This window comes from Hibiscus syriacus, unplaced genomic scaffold (genome assembly GCF_006381635.1).
Source record: "Hibiscus syriacus cultivar Baekdansim isolate YM2019G1 unplaced genomic scaffold, ASM638163v2 tig00111069_pilon, whole genome shotgun sequence".
NCBI classification, from domain to species: Eukaryota; Viridiplantae; Streptophyta; class Magnoliopsida; order Malvales; family Malvaceae; genus Hibiscus; species Hibiscus syriacus.
In genome coordinates, this window is record NW_024062970.1 from 1,152,887 (window position 1) to 1,168,865 (window position 15,979).

The following is a 15,979-nucleotide window of genomic DNA, read 5'->3' on the forward strand; positions in this document are numbered from 1 at the left end:
GCTATTGATATGAGATGGTCTGATGTTCAGTTTTAAATTAACTCTTTGTTGCTCATCAATAAGATTACACGAACTTCTATGGATATTTTTATCTTGGGGGTGTATGTTCAGGAGGCTCGTACTATTTTTTAGGATCATCCTTATTTTTGTATTATGTATGTCTCTAGAGAATGTAATCGAGTTGCTCATATCTTAGTTAACTGGGCTTTACTTTCGAGTGGTTCTTTATTTTTTGAAACGGTGTGTCCTGATATTATTTCTCAAGAAATTATAAACGATGTACTTAATCTTTGATTAATAGATTTGGACACTCTTTTCCTTTCCTATGATTAGAAGAGATTTTTAACGAGTCCTATAGTTTTTTCCTTCCTAAAAAAATCAATTACTAATAAAGAATAATATATTCTCAAAAAAAAAAAATACATTTGCTGTATGTCCTATGAAAAATCTTATCCTACGTAATATTATTACAAGTTTTCTGGGCCGTTATTGTCTGTGTCCCTGCTCACGGGAAATCATCTGTACGCCAATTAATAACATCCACGTCATAGGAATGTGGACCCCATAGAAACGTCCTTTTCGTTTCGACCGTGGATTAAACCAAATCTAGGGATGTTTTTTTTTACATTATAATAGTATTATTATTATAATCTTCTCTCATCTCAGGAAAAGAAAAAAAAGTACCAGACTCATATTTGCAACACACTAAAACAGCACCTGTTTCCTGCTCGATGCTGGCCACAAAAACCCTAATTTAATCCTCATCGATTGGCGATGTGCGGCACCCACTAATCCCTTCACCATTCCGGTTATTCTTTTCTCTGATACATGCGTGGAGTCGGAGAAAATCGCACTTTCCCGAAGAAAACCCTAGAAATTTATCACCATTTCCCCCCTAAACCAATATCAACTGTAGCAATAACATCATGGCCATGCCCAATGAACTAGCGCAAAAGCAACTGCCGTCGATATCCGAGCGGTTCAAGGCTTTATTGAAGCAACGGGAAGATGAACTAAGGGTTTCCGGATGTGTCGCCGATGACGATTTAGGGGCAACGCTGACCACGGAGGAGATTTTGCAGCTGTACGAGATTGTGTTATCGGAACTTACTTTCAATTCAAAGCCGATAATTACTGATCTCACGATCATTGCCGGTGAACAGCGAGAGCACGGCGAAGGCATTGCCGATGCTATTTGCTCCCGAATTATTGAGGTTAGTTAAAATTAGGTTTTCCGTTGTAGCTGCTTAGTGATTTGAACATTTTAAAAATCAATTTCAAATTTATTGCTTTCAGGTTCCAGTAGAGCAGAAACTTCCTTCTTTATATCTATTAGATAGCATTGTGAAAAATATTGGCCGAGAATATGTTAGGTATTTCTCTTCCCGTTTGCCAGAGGTGAGTCAATGGCAATATTTTTGATAAAGTTCATTTCTTTACCATTAGTTTGATGTTGATTATACGTTTAGTTAATTATTTTGGTTTTCATTTTCGTAGGTATTTTGTGAGGCATACAGGCAAGTTAATCCTAACATGCATCCTGCAATGCGTCATTTATTTGGTACGTGGTCTACTGTGTTTTCGCCTGATGTCCTCCGTGAAATCGAGATGCAGTTACAATTTGCTCAACCTGCAAGCCAAAAATCGTCTACTGTAACTTCCCTGCAGACTTCCGAATCGCCTCGTCCAGCACATGGCATACATGTTAATCCTAAGTACTTGCGGCAGTTTGAACAACAGTCAGGTGAAGAGAGTGTAAGCAATGCAAAACTCTCTTCTTTGTATCCTCTGTTTTATTAGTAGATTCTTGCTTATTGCTCCATTCTGTAGTTGTATACACATGCACTATTTAGGATATAACTACAAATCATGTTTTTCTTTTGAAAATTTCTTTGAATTAGATGCTGCTTGCAGTTATATATCCTTCTTGACAGAACTGTTTTTGGTACTTCAGGAAAGTGGTAAAAGCCGATTTATATTTTGATCACTGGGGATGGGCTGGAATGAGGGGTAGAGTTGCCGGGATGTTTAGGGAAATTGATATATTAAGATTTCTTTCTGTTAAGTTATTTGCTGAGAATTAGTTGGAACATTGTTATGAGATGAGAGCCTTAACATGGGACTTCAGCAAGTAAAAGTAAACTTTGTTTTATCATCTGTTCAGTGTTGGTGAGCAGCATGATATCAGGTTTTTTAGTTCTAGAACTTCAAGAGAACAATGGAGATGAAGAGCAAGAAATCTATGAGTGCAATTACTTTAAGAAACTTACAAATCTAAAATCTAGATCTATTGGAACAACTGGGCTGTAGTAACTTATTATTCTGATTTTGAGGGAATGTAGTGGGAAAGCTGGAAAGCTTTATTGTCTTTTCCACTGCGCTTATATGGCTTTTTTATTAAATTTTCCTTTTCCCTTCCTGTTCCTTCCCAACTTTGTGTTGAGCATTGTGCTTCTTTTCCTTAAATTTTGTTTAAAATGTCTTTCTTTTGACACAAATCGTATGCTCTTTTGCTATTGATTAGGATTGCTAACTGTGACTGCTAAACACGTTGGGAAATCTTTTTAAAAATATGTTTGTTGTGTCACTGTACATGCATTTTTATATGCTTGCTTTGTACAGAATAGCATCTGAAGTGATGTTCTCAATCATCGCAGAATACTCAGCATGTAAGAAGCATGTCTTCCGGTCAAAAATTGTATGGTCAAAAACATAACATTGGATACGATGAATTTGATTCTGATCATACTGTGGTTCCATCCTCACATATTGGTGTACAAAGATTGAGCTCAACTGGAAATGTTGGGCGTACTTCTGTTGCAATTGGGGCTAAGAAGCCACAACTTTCTTCAGCTTCCAGAGTTTCAAGACCCTTCTCATCATCAACGACTGGATCTGATAGACTAATATCATCAGAAGTTGATGATCTGCCATCAGATGATTCTCCTAGAAGGTTTGCTGAGATAGCGTCTCCATTTCGGCCTGGCTTTGATTTTGGATGTAGAAGAGGAACCATCAGAGATGATGAAACAAGAGAGTGGAAGAAGAAGCACTTGTATGGAGATTACCGTAATTCTTCTGAAAGCTCTTTGAATGCATACAAGCTTAGTAATGGAAATGAGCGCCAAACACTCAGGGCTTTAATAGATGCATATGGTAATGATAGAGGACAAGGAATGCCTAACAGGAAGCCTATACATGTTGAGCGGTTGGATGTAAATGGATTGGGAAATAAGGTGACTCCAAGATCATGGCAGAATACTGAAGAGGAAGAGTTTGATTGGGAAGATATGAGCCCAACATTAACAGCTCGAAGGAGCAATGAATTTTCAGTGTCATCTGTTCCCGCTTTTGGAAGCATCGGAGCAAGACCTGCCGGAATAGAGTCTAATAGTAGGAGCAGTCGCACCCTTGTTGATGATTCTTCAGCAATTCCTGAAGATGCAGTTTCTTCCCTGAGTGTATGCTAGTTCAACTTTTATCTGTTCCTTTTGTTGTTCAAACATCCTTCTTAGTATTAATACAACACAAGATATATATGTACTAAGAAAAGCTTGCTTCCTCTCCCTATCTTTTCTACTTATGTAGACTGGTGGATATTCTAGTTCTCATCACAGGTGATATTTCTATCACCGACCTCTAACTTAATTTTTTTGTAGTTGATTCAAAAATAAAATCTCATAAATCGTGAGGATTTGTGTGCTGGTGCAGCCTGTTTGGCATTCTATGCTTTTCATTTCTCTGTTGTTTAGTCCATTCTGAATTTCCAGACACCATTTTCTTTGTCAATTTATAGTTTTGCGGTGTATCTCTTATGTATTTGACATTTATGCTGTCAGTTGATATATTCCATTTTACATTTACACATTTTAATTTATTTTTTGCAGTCTGGTCGTGGATTAAATACGATTCAACATTCGCGTTATCCTCAGGATGCTTGGAGTTCCTCATACTCTTTTTCCCAGTCATCGCATCCCCTTCATGCCAAAGGAAGAGGAAGGGATTTCCAAATGCCCTTTTCAGCTAGTGGTATATCCTCCTTACTTGGGGACAACATCGTCTCTCCTGCTCTTGTGCCTAGGGGTGTAAACGAGCCGAGTCGAGCTCGAGTATTGCTGAGCTCGGCTCGACTCGAAAACTCTGAAATGGAGCTTGACTAGACTTGAAAACTCGCGAGCTTAAAATTTTCAAGTTCGACTCGAACTTGAAATCCTGAACTGAAGTTCATGAGCAGCTCGAAAAGGCTCGAAATGAATTTTTTTTTTCTTAAACTTAACTCGATTGAAGCCTCAAACTCGAACCTGAACCTTAAATACATGAAAATCTTACTGTATTTTAAAAAAAAATCAATACATAAATGTTTATATTATTCTTAAACTTGAAATCCTGAACTGAAGCTCATGAGCTCGAAAAGGCTCGAAATGAAAAAAAATATTCTTAAACTTAACTCGATTGAAGCATCAAACTCGAACCTGAACTTTAAATACATGAAAATCTTATTGTATTATTTTAAAAAATCAATACAAAAATGTTTATATTATTAATAATTTTTTTTAAATCTTAATATATTATATTTTCGAGCTGTTCATGAGCTTTTTGACTCGAATATCAAGTAGCTAGTTTCGGCTCGTTAAGGACTCGAGTCGAGCTCGAGTCGAGTTCATTCGATACGAGTATTTATCGAGCCTTGATCAAGTCGATCTTGAGTAGCTCGATCTGTCTCGTCTCATTTACAGCCCTACTTGTGCCAGGATCTGCTTCTTCTAGCCTTGATGTTGTTATTGTTGGAGCCCAGCCGACCATTTTACCAATGACAAGTGGGGTTTGGCCCCCAGTAGATGTTCATAAGTCTCAGCAACCGACTGTGCACTCTAACTATTCATTGCAGCAGCATGGCAGGAGTCATTTTGATTCACTGAATCCTATCAATGCTGCCTTGAATCAGGGTCAAAACGAACATCCATATATGCCTGAACAGTTTGATGGTCTTGAAAGGAAAGATCAAAGCTTGGTAATGGCAACGCAAGTTCCTGGACAACGTTCTGCATTGCAACAACGGAACTCATTGCATGGTACTTCTTTGCACCCACACTTTCCTCATGATGTTTGTGATGGTTTCCTTTCATCTGCAATTGGACCTTCACCTTCTCGCTTATTGGCACCATCCTTGAATCATGGTTATTCTCCCCAAATGCGAGGCGCTGTTATGAGTGTGGTCCCATCTAACTCAATGCCTGTTGCACAGCCTCCTTCATCTATCCCAAATATGCCCACTGGCTCTTTACATTTTCAGGGGGGAGCCATGCCACCTCTCCCTCTTGGTCCTCCTCCGGCATCTCTAATGATTACTGCCTCTCAAAATGCAGGTCCACTGCTTCCTAACCAACCTCAGGGTGGTGCGTTTACTGGTTTGATTAGTTCCCTCATGGCTCAAGGTTTGATTTCATTGACGAATCCAACTACCACACAGGTACTTGTTTAGATGAGGTTCTTCTGTGGTGTATATATTTCCTGTAGTGAAATTTATCTCAATGAAGCAATTTATTTTGTAGGATTCTTTGGGCCTTGAGTTTGATGCAGACCTCCTCAAGGTGCGACATGAGTCTGCTATAAGTTCTTTATATGCTGATCTTCCAAGGCAGTGCACAACATGTGGCCTTCGGTTCAAGTTCCAAGAGGAGCATAGTACTCATATGGATTGGCATGTGACAAGAAATCGGATGTCTAAGAACCTTAAGCATAAGCCTTCCCGGAAGTGGTTTGTGAGTGGTAGTATTTGGCTTAGTGGTGCGGAAGCATTGGGAACTAATTCAGTTCCTGGGTTTTTCCCTACTGAGGACATTGTAGAAAAGAAGGATGATGAAGAATTGGCAGTTCCCGCTGATGAAGATCAGAGCATATGTGCATTATGTGGTGAGCCTTTTGATGATTTTTATAGTGATGAAACAGAGGAGTGGATGTATAGAGGGGCTGTCTACATGAATGCACCCAATGGATCAGTGGAAGGCATTGATAGATCACAGTTAGGTCCATAGTGCATGCTAAATGCAGGTCAGAATCTAGTGTGGTTCCCCCTGAAGATTTTGTAGGATATGATGGGGTAGGTATTTTTATTTTTACATCTAATTGCATTGCCATATTTATTTCCCTTTTGCCCATATTATCTTTTAGTAGATCATTCTGTTATTTCATCATATTCCATGTTCAGGCTGAAATGCGATTTGTGTAAATTTTCGAAAGAAGATTTGTTTTGGAATTAAATATTGATAATTTTTAGAAGTGAACATGGGTGGGATACTTCTCGTTTGTATATTTTAGCATTACATTGTGGGAGCTTGATCAGTGGGGTGAAGTGAGACAAGATATTATCTGGCTTGGTTTGGCTTGGTTTGTTTGTTTTCAGGAATACAGAAATTTACCATGAGTTATACCTCAAGATTATAATTGCATGTAGGGCTTCTTGTTCCTGCAAGGCTGCAATTATAAACATGTTTTGATCATCTTATTCTTGCTTTTCTAAATGCCGAGAGGATGTCGTGACAAGCTGAGTTATGTAAATATTTATATCTAGTTCATCTTGTCTTATATTTTCTTGTTACTTACAGGGAAATCCTGAGGACAATACTCAAAGAAAAAGATTGCGGAGCTAATCTTAGTAGATCGGCATCTAAGCTTGGGTAACTTGGTTTGAGTTTCATGTTAGTGGTATGCTCTTGCTAAGTTTTATGTTAATGCTGGTCCTTGCAGTAGCTTGGCTACATGCCTAAACCTTGTACATGTATAGTTGAACTTGTATCATGCACATTATCTTGCAGCAAAAGAGGTTACAGATTTCCTCAGCTCCTAAATTTTGTTGCATTCTCCTTGTTTCTTTCCTGCAAAAACATACAGAGGAACATATTAAACATTCTTTTATAGTGTCGACAGTTGTCGCACGGCTTGGCATCGTAAACATGTTATATGGGGAACATTGCTTTGTTCTGTGTCTCTTTGTTTTTTCCTGCCCTTGTGATATTCTGCAGGGTCGCATGGGAAGCTTCAATTTGCAGATGCTGTTAGAAAGGCTCTCTGATTGAAGCAGCAACAGGATACAGATTCAATCCCTTTACCCTTAGGATTTGAAATCTTTATGTAAACTCCAATTGGTCGTGAGATTTGGTTGATTTCGTTTCTGAAATCATGTGTACTGAATTGTTGAATTTATCTTGTTTTGGTCTCATTTTGTTTCAAGTGGGATGTGGAAGGTGTAATCTTTTATCCTATGTCAAATGTCTATAACTCCAATTCTGAAAAAAAAATATTTCATTTATATGATTATCAAAGAAGTTAAAAGTTTTTCTCATTGCTCATAACTTCAGATTTAAAAGCTCATATCTAAATGATCAATTGACATTTACAAGTTTAAAAAATTTTAATCTTTGATTTCTCTATAGAAGTTTGGCTAGTCGTTGCCGCCTACACTGATGGTCGCTATCATCTGTCTTCATCAATCATCCACAGCTAACGGCGGCCGAATGCCACTGAACTTTACCAATCGGTTTGTCTCAAAGCCTTGAAGAAGGATCCGGTGTTTGTTTTGTGGAAAATACTTCGAAGCATGTAGATCTAGCTTTAGACCTTTACGTTGTTGATCTCCGATCTCGCTCCTCCACCATCGAATTGAGCTAGTTTCAAGGTATGTGATTCTCCTTGTCTCGATGAACTTTCACACTGTTTGAATCTCCAAAACGTTGCTCCAGTCACTGGGAATCGCTAAAAACCATACAACCAATGTCACCCCCCTTTTTTCAGTTTGTTTGTTCCCCTTTTGTGTAAACGGTTAGGGAGTTTATATATGAGCATGAGAACGATGGTCGATCGAAATTTTAGGGATATGGTAGTTTGTCAGTTTCTTGATTTAAATCAATAGTTACGTTTTAAACTGATTATTTAACTGAAAATGAGTTGGTTAAGAATGCTTTTGTGTTCCAAACATAATTTTGAACTAAAAACACTCCCATAGACGTTCCCAAACTCTAAGTGTTGACTTGACCTCGAGTTTGGGTTTAGGTCGAATTTCGTGATTTTTGGACCGGAGATGAACTTAGGTGTACTGGCTTGAGCCTGATAAAATCGATGCTGGCATTCTTTATACAAAAAAAGTATTAATGGAATCAGTTTGTATATGTTACAATGCTCTCGATTACCATGCCGGCAGTCATCGGCTCCACGGCCATCATCCATCACTAGCTACTACACTTGTCTCGGGGGCTCAACTATACGACACCATATTAACTGAGCTTTTATTGCACTCGACACCAGCAATGGCAATTTCTCCTTTTTTTTTAGTACGAAATTTGAACTTATATACGTTACTTTTCAGCATTTTTTTTTTTTGCACATGCATATGTAAATTTAAATGATGGTTTGAAATTTACATCATTTCTTGTCACTGAACCAATAGCTTGTTGGATTTGAACAGACTTTATGACCCTGTAAAAGTACAGAAGCAACACAAGCTGGGAACTCAGCATCACCATGGACGCAACCAAATGGTACGATGAAATTGGTTTATACTTGTCAGAATAGTGGTCCTATTAATTAATTAATATCACGTGGATGCATGAACGGACGCAGTGGTGAACTTAAACTTATAAAATTTTAAGGAATGAAAACATATTTTTAATATAAAATACATAAAAAATTTAAAATATATAATAATTTTAGATTTTTAGGGGACGACCGCCCCACCCGTTCCCTTAGGTCTGACCTGCGTGGATGGATATCCATCTATCGATTAATTTCAACCACTTTTGGTCCATCATATCACGTGGATACAAGTTTTTTAACAAAAAGAAGAAAACATGCATGTGGATACAATACAAGTTTAAATCAAGCCTTCATTTTTTTTTTCTACTTTGGGTCCATTTTTCATTTATCACATTTTATTTCTTAAACAATTTCGAGGCAAATTATAGTTTAATCCCGTTTATTTAATAAAATTAATCTCATGTTTGAAAATTCAGAAATATCAGAACAATTATCAGAAAAGAATTATTACTCGATCATCTGATATCTAAAAATTTCTGGACTAGTATTTTTGAGGTGTTACAATAATAATAGAGGAAGCAATCGATGACACAAATGAAACTCGTGATGAAGAAAGTCGATCGTCGACTAACAAGGCAGTGTCATGATTACTGGTAACGAGCTGAAATGACTCTAATACGTTATGAGAAAGATGAGATCGACGATGACTGGTGGAGATTAATTGGTAAACATGGAGGAGTGATGAATATGAATTAGGGTTAAAAAATCTAAATAACAACAAAAACTCTTTTTTTATTCAAATGCAACGATTATGGATCAACAATAACATTAGGTAGAATTAGGGATGGACACGTTTCGGGTTCTGTCAACTCGACCAGACTTAAAAATTTTACATCATCCACCTGATCAGACCAGACCCAAAAATTTTACATCATCAACCGACCTTAAAATTTTACATCCTCAACCCGACCTAAACCCAACCCGAACTTTTGAGATAAAATCCGAACCCGATCCCACTTGAAATAATATATTTATTAAAAAATATTATTTTATTCAATAAATATAGGGATTTAATTAAAACTAATAATATATAAAGGGGTGTTATTGTAATAATCCCTAAATATAGAAGGTAAAATTATATTTTTCCGGGACGGGTCGAGTCATGTATTTTTCACTTTAAATCCGAACCGAATACAACTTCTAAAAAACCCAACCCAAACCCAAATTTTTTTTATAAAAAAATGACCTGATTGAGTTGAGTCGGAACCGGTCGGATTTGTGGTACATGCCCATCCCCATGTAGAATAAACTAATTTCTTACAAAATTCTTTAGCGGTCCAGCATACTCAACAACACCTCATTGTCCAACAATAAATGCATAAAACAAAGTATAACAAAGGCAACACCTAAACTATTCAATAAAAATCACAAATTAGATCAGAATCTAACAAAATGTTTGATGATGGAGGAAAAAAAAAACAGGAGTCGAAACTAATGCGTCAACGATAGCACATGAAACGGAAAGAAATTAGACAAATTTTCGTAGTGTTCTCAAAATGGTGAGTTCTCCTACCATATCTAATATTACAACTGATGAAGTTATGTTCGGTTTATTAAGCACATGGTCTGTGCTTGGTTTATTAAGCACTACTGCACATTACGGCAGCTTTGATCCTTTCAACTGTGCATTTAATTAGGCTATTGACGGTAGCCACAGATCCGTGAGAGAGCTTTGCAGCTGGAACTGAATCAACTAAAATCTGGAAGGCAACCGTGAGGAGGGAGCCACCCGAACCGATTTCGAGAATTCCTCCTCCGTCATGTCCTGGACCGTCGGGAAGAATTGCGAAACCGGACGGCAACAGCGCAACATAATCCGGGTCACCGCCGCTTAGGACGACGTTCATCGCGACGATATCGACCGGGGCGTATATCACATAGGACCCTGTGGCATCAGTGCAGCTCTCTTGAAGTATCAACATGTTGCTTTGGCTAGAGTTTGCACTCTGTGGATTGGATTTACAATCGGAAAATGTTAGCATAATGGATGACTGTCATGGAAATGTTAACTTGCCATTGCCGACTTACATTTACTCGCAGTAAAGAGACACAATTGCCTGGATCACGGCCATTGGCTATGTGAGCCACTTCTTGAACTAGGCCACCATTTGATAGGATATCCCACTAGAAATTCAGGTTCAAGCTGCAAATTAGTATATATTCTGCAAATTTGTGCTTGAATTCTACATTGGAAGCTTAATGTACCTCGCTTCGAGAGTTCTCGTCCCTTAGGAAATCGAATATCCTTTTCGGTGGGACTGGGATCCAGAAGGAAGTTGCAGCACTAAGCACAATACCAGGAGGCCTGCCTGGATCATCCATACTCTTCCGGGTCGTAACTCGTACATCGTCGGAACCTGTTGCCGCTAGAGTCGTCCAAGCATGGGCCGTAGAAGCACCGACGCCGGTACAAAAGCTGTTCACCATCCTCTCAGCCAACTTCAACGTACTCTTCCTCCCTTCTGAACTTGTTATAACTGCAGAGATCAATAAGTAAACCGAATGTTAACGTCAGAGTCACATGAAGTGCATTGCAGTCGACAAGGTATCTATAAGAACACAAGATGGTAAATGTTGTTTTACCCATAGATCCCCTGCTGGAATGTTACTCGCCATTGAACTCGCGAGACGTTCGCACTGTCGATCTAATGTCGCCAGCCAACGTTTTGCTCCGAAAGCTAGACCGGAGTTAACTACTGGTCTGTATATGTTGTGGACAGCTCTGTCATCCACTTCTACATGCTCAACCCATATAACCTGAAGTATCAGGAAAATAAGTCATAATATACACATACATATACATGTACATATACATATGAGTTGAAAGAGAGTAACTTACCTTAGAGTATCCATTTGGCAATTCTTGGATCAAACAACCAGATGGTCTTCTTCTACACTTGGACACAGAATTAGGGCGTAAATTATCCAAGGAAACATCAACTACTGCCCAAGTTCCGTCAATATGCTGCTTACAGTACCTCACGAAGTAATTTTCCCGAGTTGGTACAAGTGGTGAAGGAACTTGAAACTCGGCCGTCATCTGAAAATGAAACATGTTAATCTTAAGGCCGAATCGACAAAAAAAGAAGAATCGAAGTGCTCATTACCACTTGCAAAGCTCCATTATAGTTTCCTGCAACACCAGTTGATAGTACTTCAAGAGTCATAGCCCTTGAAACAATACCGCAGAACACACTTGACCATTGGTTCTGAAAATCAATGATTTTATTAAGTGGGGTGGATCATCTAATTTTGTGTAATGGACCAAAATTTGGAAATGAAAATGAAATCGTACCACGTCCATGAGAATCTCAACTAGGTTGACATGATTCATAATGACAACTGCAGATTCCCTTGAAGCTTCAGACCTCAACCCCAAAGGTTTTGATCCAACTCCCCTCGGGAAGGTTCTTAAGTATTCATCTTCGTTCAATGCATCTGTAGAATTATCACCAGGAACCCACAGTGGTTCACCAGATTGAGCCAATCGGATTAATTCCTCCATTGCAGCAACAGCAAGCTCAACAATCATAGGCTTGTCTGCTTCTATAGGTCCAGAGACATAACTTAGAAGATCACCACTGCGGTTCCTTTCCCCTACGAATCCTGACTGTGTCCCAAAATTGCTAGCTCCAAGATCAACAGAGCGTGAATGTAAGTGAGAAGAAAGGTAAGGAAAGGAAGATAAAGGCTTGCCAACATATTTAGCAGCTATTCCAGATATCCTATCAATCTGTAAAAGAAGAACAAAGAAACATAATAAGCAAATACAAAAAAGAAGAAGAGAAGGGTGTCAGTGTGTAGGATTTTTTATTTACCTCTTCCTTTAACCGAGCATTTTCTATTCTCAAATGCTGCTCATCAAATGACATCTCTCCAAGAGCAGCTGGGCCTCCGCAGCTGGGGCATGTAGCATTGCTGAGAGCTTCCTTGTACCTATTGTTCTCGGCATGGAGCTTTTCATTCTCAGCCTTCAATATAGCATTTTCATGGCGTTCATGCTGGGCCTGTTTATGAAGATAAAATCTAGCAGTTAAGCTAGGATATGAAATCTTACTACATAGACATGGATATTTGGTTATTTACCTTCATTTGGGTTCGCCTGTTTTGGAACCAAAACTTGACTTGTAGAAGCTCTAACCCCAGCTCGCGGCTAAGCTCCTTCCTTTGCTTATATTCGGGGTGAGGGCACTCCTTAAAGAATCTGAGCAAAAAAGTCTCAAAAATACAAAAGAATTCATTCTCCAAAGATGAACAATGGCCAAAAAAAAGAATGAAGAAGAAGAAGATGAAGAAGAAGACTTACGCTTCCATCTGCTCGATTTGATGCTGTGTATGACGATGATAACGCTTCCTTTTGGGGCGTTGGTTAGGATCTTGATCATCCCCCGATGGAGAATCCATGGTTTCAGTACCAGATTTGATCTCATAATCATCATCTCTGATATTCCCCATTAGTTCACTCTCAGAGGTCTTATGAGCCATGTCGAACATATGGGAACTGTCGAATAAGTTGGGGCTAAACATGATAACGAAATGCTCAAATATCGACGCCTATGGAGTTTCTGAGTTCTGCCAAGACAACATATGTAAAATAATGGAAGAAAGAAACAGTTGAACAGCAAAAGAGAATAATAAAGGATTAAGAAGAAAACAAAACAGCTAACTAAAAACAAAGTACAAAAAAAGTCTAGAAGGAAAATAAAAAAGTCAAAACCGGTGCTTAATGGAAGTACAAACTAAAAAAAAACAAGTAAACCATAGAGCTGTAATCCATGTACCGAAGTTCGCTTATCGAAGGATCTTTCTTCAAATAACCAACAAGTCAAACCATAAAAGCAACCATTTATTTCTTAAACCAAGCTATTCTATCCCCATGGAAGAAGTGAAAGAAACTAGCAGCTAAAGATTACCTTAAAGATTATTGGAGAAGACGACTGAGAGCATAGAGCGATAATCTTCTCGTCTTAAATGCAGCATTGAGTCGGTCATTGGAAACATCATGTTGGGAAACATAGACAGCCGATGACTTTTAAAACCCTAACCAGCAGCAGCCGTACAAGTTACATATATCTGCCCCCTTCCTGCTTGTTAGATTCTAGGCTTCGGATTCCTTATTAGGGTTGATTTGAAATGTATAAAATTTGATTTGAAATGTATAAAATCTTCTTTCGTGTGCTCTTTTTAACTTAGCAAAATATTATATAACCAAATATATGAAAGGGAGAATGGAGAAAAATGTTGTCAACAAAGATACGCTGCCATTAATTAACAAGCTGGTCCAGGGGAAAGAAAACTGGTTTCGAGAGTAAAGACTTTGTCACAGGCAAAATACGAAAGGGAAACCCTTTTTGAGCATTTGTTGAGAAAGATTAATGAAAAAGGATCGAGGGTCTTTAAGAGTTTCGCGTTCACTGGAAAAAATCCCACGGCCACGGTGGTTTTTGGCAGAAACCTACCACCAATAGAGAGGAGATTGGTAGAGAAGAAAAATGAAGAGAATTGAAGAAACAGGTGGAGGATGAGGAGTTAATTGCAGAGCATTAATGGTGGGTGAGAGCTTTAATTGCTAGTCATATAGAAAAAAGCACCTTCCCTTCCCTTTGTTTAAATTTACTTTCCAAAGCATTCAACTAGGTTTTCACCCCCAAGCTTCAATATATATAGATTTTTTCAAATAACCATGCATATATATATATATAAGCACAGTATATACAGGCTGAGTCTGAAGAGTATAGGCTGTTCTGCAATTGCAGATTTCAGAAGCATTATAATATACATAATAATGTTGATAAACGCGTGCATATGCATCTACTAGATATGCTTGCCTACCAAAATCTATGCTGCAAATCTCATAATCAATTGCAGATTTCAGAAGCATTATAATATACATAATAATGTTGATAAACGCGTGCATATGCATCTACTACATATGCTTGCCTACCAAAATCTATGCTGCAAATCTCATAATTTTCAAACAAAATTCAGTCACGTCTCTTTCTTAGACATATATGTATATATAAATTAATTATAGACAATGAAAGGCAAAACCAACATCTCAAAAAACAGTATAAATTTCCATAAATTAATGTCATTTTCCATGTGATATTTAAACTATATAAATACCATACTATTGTATATCTCTCATGCTTTTTCTAATAATTTTTTACAATTTTTTAATAGACATGAACTTTAAATTTATTCATTAAAAAATCACATTTTATATTTTTTGAATAATATGAGTCATTAAAATATATAATATGTTCACAATATTTCCTAATAATTGATAACGTACACAGACTCTGCAAATATAACTATTCGAAGTTAGAACTTTTATATAAAACAACATTAATTTTTAACACAGATGACATTTAATAGATTTATTCCATAGTTTTCATCCTCTTTCTTTATTAAAATAATTATTTTAGAAAAATCACTTGTGTGATAAAACAATTATATGTGAATTACAATAAAGTTCAAATTTATTGTAAGAATAAAGATAATTAGTTTTATAGAATATCTTAGGTTAACTTAAAAATAGAATTACGTCATTAATTGTAAAAATTTTGATTTTTTTTAAATATTGTAAGAAAGTTTTGGACTCTATGATAATAAATGAATAGATAATAGGATAATTATATATAATTTTAAAAATTTACAGAAGTTATTAATATAAATGAAAATATTTTTCTACTCTTAAGAATATGATCAACTTTAGCTAACATAAATTTATAATTAAACTTTTAAATATCAAATTATGATAACTTAGAAGGGTTCACAATTAAGTATGCATAGTATGTTTTTTACGTGACAATAATTGTTGGAAATATGGACCGGAAAACAACAACGTTAGCACTAACTGGGAATAATAAACTTAAAGGAAAAATTCGAAACCCTTAACCGTGTCGTGGTGGAACCAATGCCTTAGAAATGATTTCTCCCCAATGTGTGTAATCACTCCAATAAGCAGATCATTCCCCGATGTTAACACGATCACTCCAAATTTCGTACACTCGGAATCATAGAGGACTGCCGGTGGTATTGCTCCTTAGATCACCAAAAATCTCTTAGTAGTTGTGAGAGCTTTTGAGATAATTATTTGAGAGTGAATTGGTTGAGTTGAGAAGCTGGAATAACCTCTCTATTTATAGGCTTCACGTTAGGGGCAAAAAGGTACAATGTGCATCAGATATATTTCTAATTTAATTGTTGGATTTAAACTTTATTGTAATAGCTGAATTAAACAAATGATCCTAACCTCAAAACAGTCCAGGTTCATAGTTCAATTTCCAGTCGTCTGTAACTCCTACTATTATTACTGTTACTCCTACTATTATTACTGTTACTCCTGTAATTGGCATAATAAGCAGCTGTTAATTCCATTTAAATA

The 15,979-nt window shown here is 37.2% G+C and overlaps 2 protein-coding genes across 2 annotated transcripts; one reads left to right on the forward strand and one right to left on the reverse strand.

The window, feature by feature from the left end:
* Window positions 1–678: 678 nt before the first annotated feature.
* On the forward strand, window positions 679–6,833 carry LOC120151855 (polyadenylation and cleavage factor homolog 4-like). Its single transcript, XM_039164180.1, has 9 exons — window positions 679–1,214; window positions 1,297–1,398; window positions 1,498–1,755; window positions 2,658–3,461; window positions 3,888–4,029; window positions 4,752–5,072; window positions 5,367–5,470; window positions 5,553–6,100; window positions 6,606–6,833. Exons 1-8 carry the CDS (start codon window positions 927–929, stop codon window positions 6,033–6,035), a joined length of 2,502 nt encoding a protein of 833 aa, XP_039020111.1. The 5' UTR covers window positions 679–926; the 3' UTR covers window positions 6,036–6,100; window positions 6,606–6,833.
* A 3,305-nt stretch (window positions 6,834–10,138) lies between these two features.
* On the reverse strand, window positions 10,139–13,632 carry LOC120151765 (homeobox-leucine zipper protein MERISTEM L1-like). Its single transcript, XM_039164129.1, has 11 exons — window positions 13,503–13,632; window positions 12,896–13,161; window positions 12,676–12,793; window positions 12,408–12,596; window positions 11,885–12,322; window positions 11,697–11,798; window positions 11,429–11,629; window positions 11,151–11,346; window positions 10,795–11,066; window positions 10,618–10,713; window positions 10,139–10,535 (listed from the first exon to the last, which is right to left on the reverse strand). The coding sequence occupies exons 2-11, from the start codon at window positions 13,114–13,116 to the stop codon at window positions 10,170–10,172; spliced, it is 2,199 nt and encodes a 732-aa protein (XP_039020060.1). The 5' UTR covers window positions 13,117–13,161; window positions 13,503–13,632; the 3' UTR covers window positions 10,139–10,169.
* Between the last annotated feature and the right edge of the window lie 2,347 nt (window positions 13,633–15,979).

What these genes read in the sequence shown, in the direction of transcription:
- LOC120151855 (XM_039164180.1), top strand. Translation starts at nt 927, where the DNA reads ATGGCCATGCCCAATGAACTAGCGCAAAAGCAACTGCCGTCGATATCC. An exon ending in TTTGCTCCCGAATTATTGAG is followed by an intron (nt 1,215 to 1,296) that starts GTTAGTTAAAAT and finishes TATTGCTTTCAG; the next exon opens with GTTCCAGTAGAGCAGAAACT. An exon ending in ATGCAGTTTCTTCCCTGAGT is followed by an intron (nt 3,462 to 3,887) that starts GTATGCTAGTTC and finishes TATTTTTTGCAG; the next exon opens with TCTGGTCGTGGATTAAATAC.
- LOC120151765 (XM_039164129.1), bottom strand. Translation starts at nt 13,116, where the DNA reads ATGTTTAGCCCCAACTTATTCGACAGTTCCCATATGTTCGACATGGCT. An exon ending in CAAATCGAGCAGATGGAAGC is followed by an intron (nt 12,794 to 12,895) that starts GTAAGTCTTCTT and finishes TTTTTTGCTCAG; the next exon opens with ATTCTTTAAGGAGTGCCCTC. An exon ending in ACAGGCGAACCCAAATGAAG is followed by an intron (nt 12,597 to 12,675) that starts GTAAATAACCAA and finishes CTTCATAAACAG; the next exon opens with GCCCAGCATGAACGCCATGA.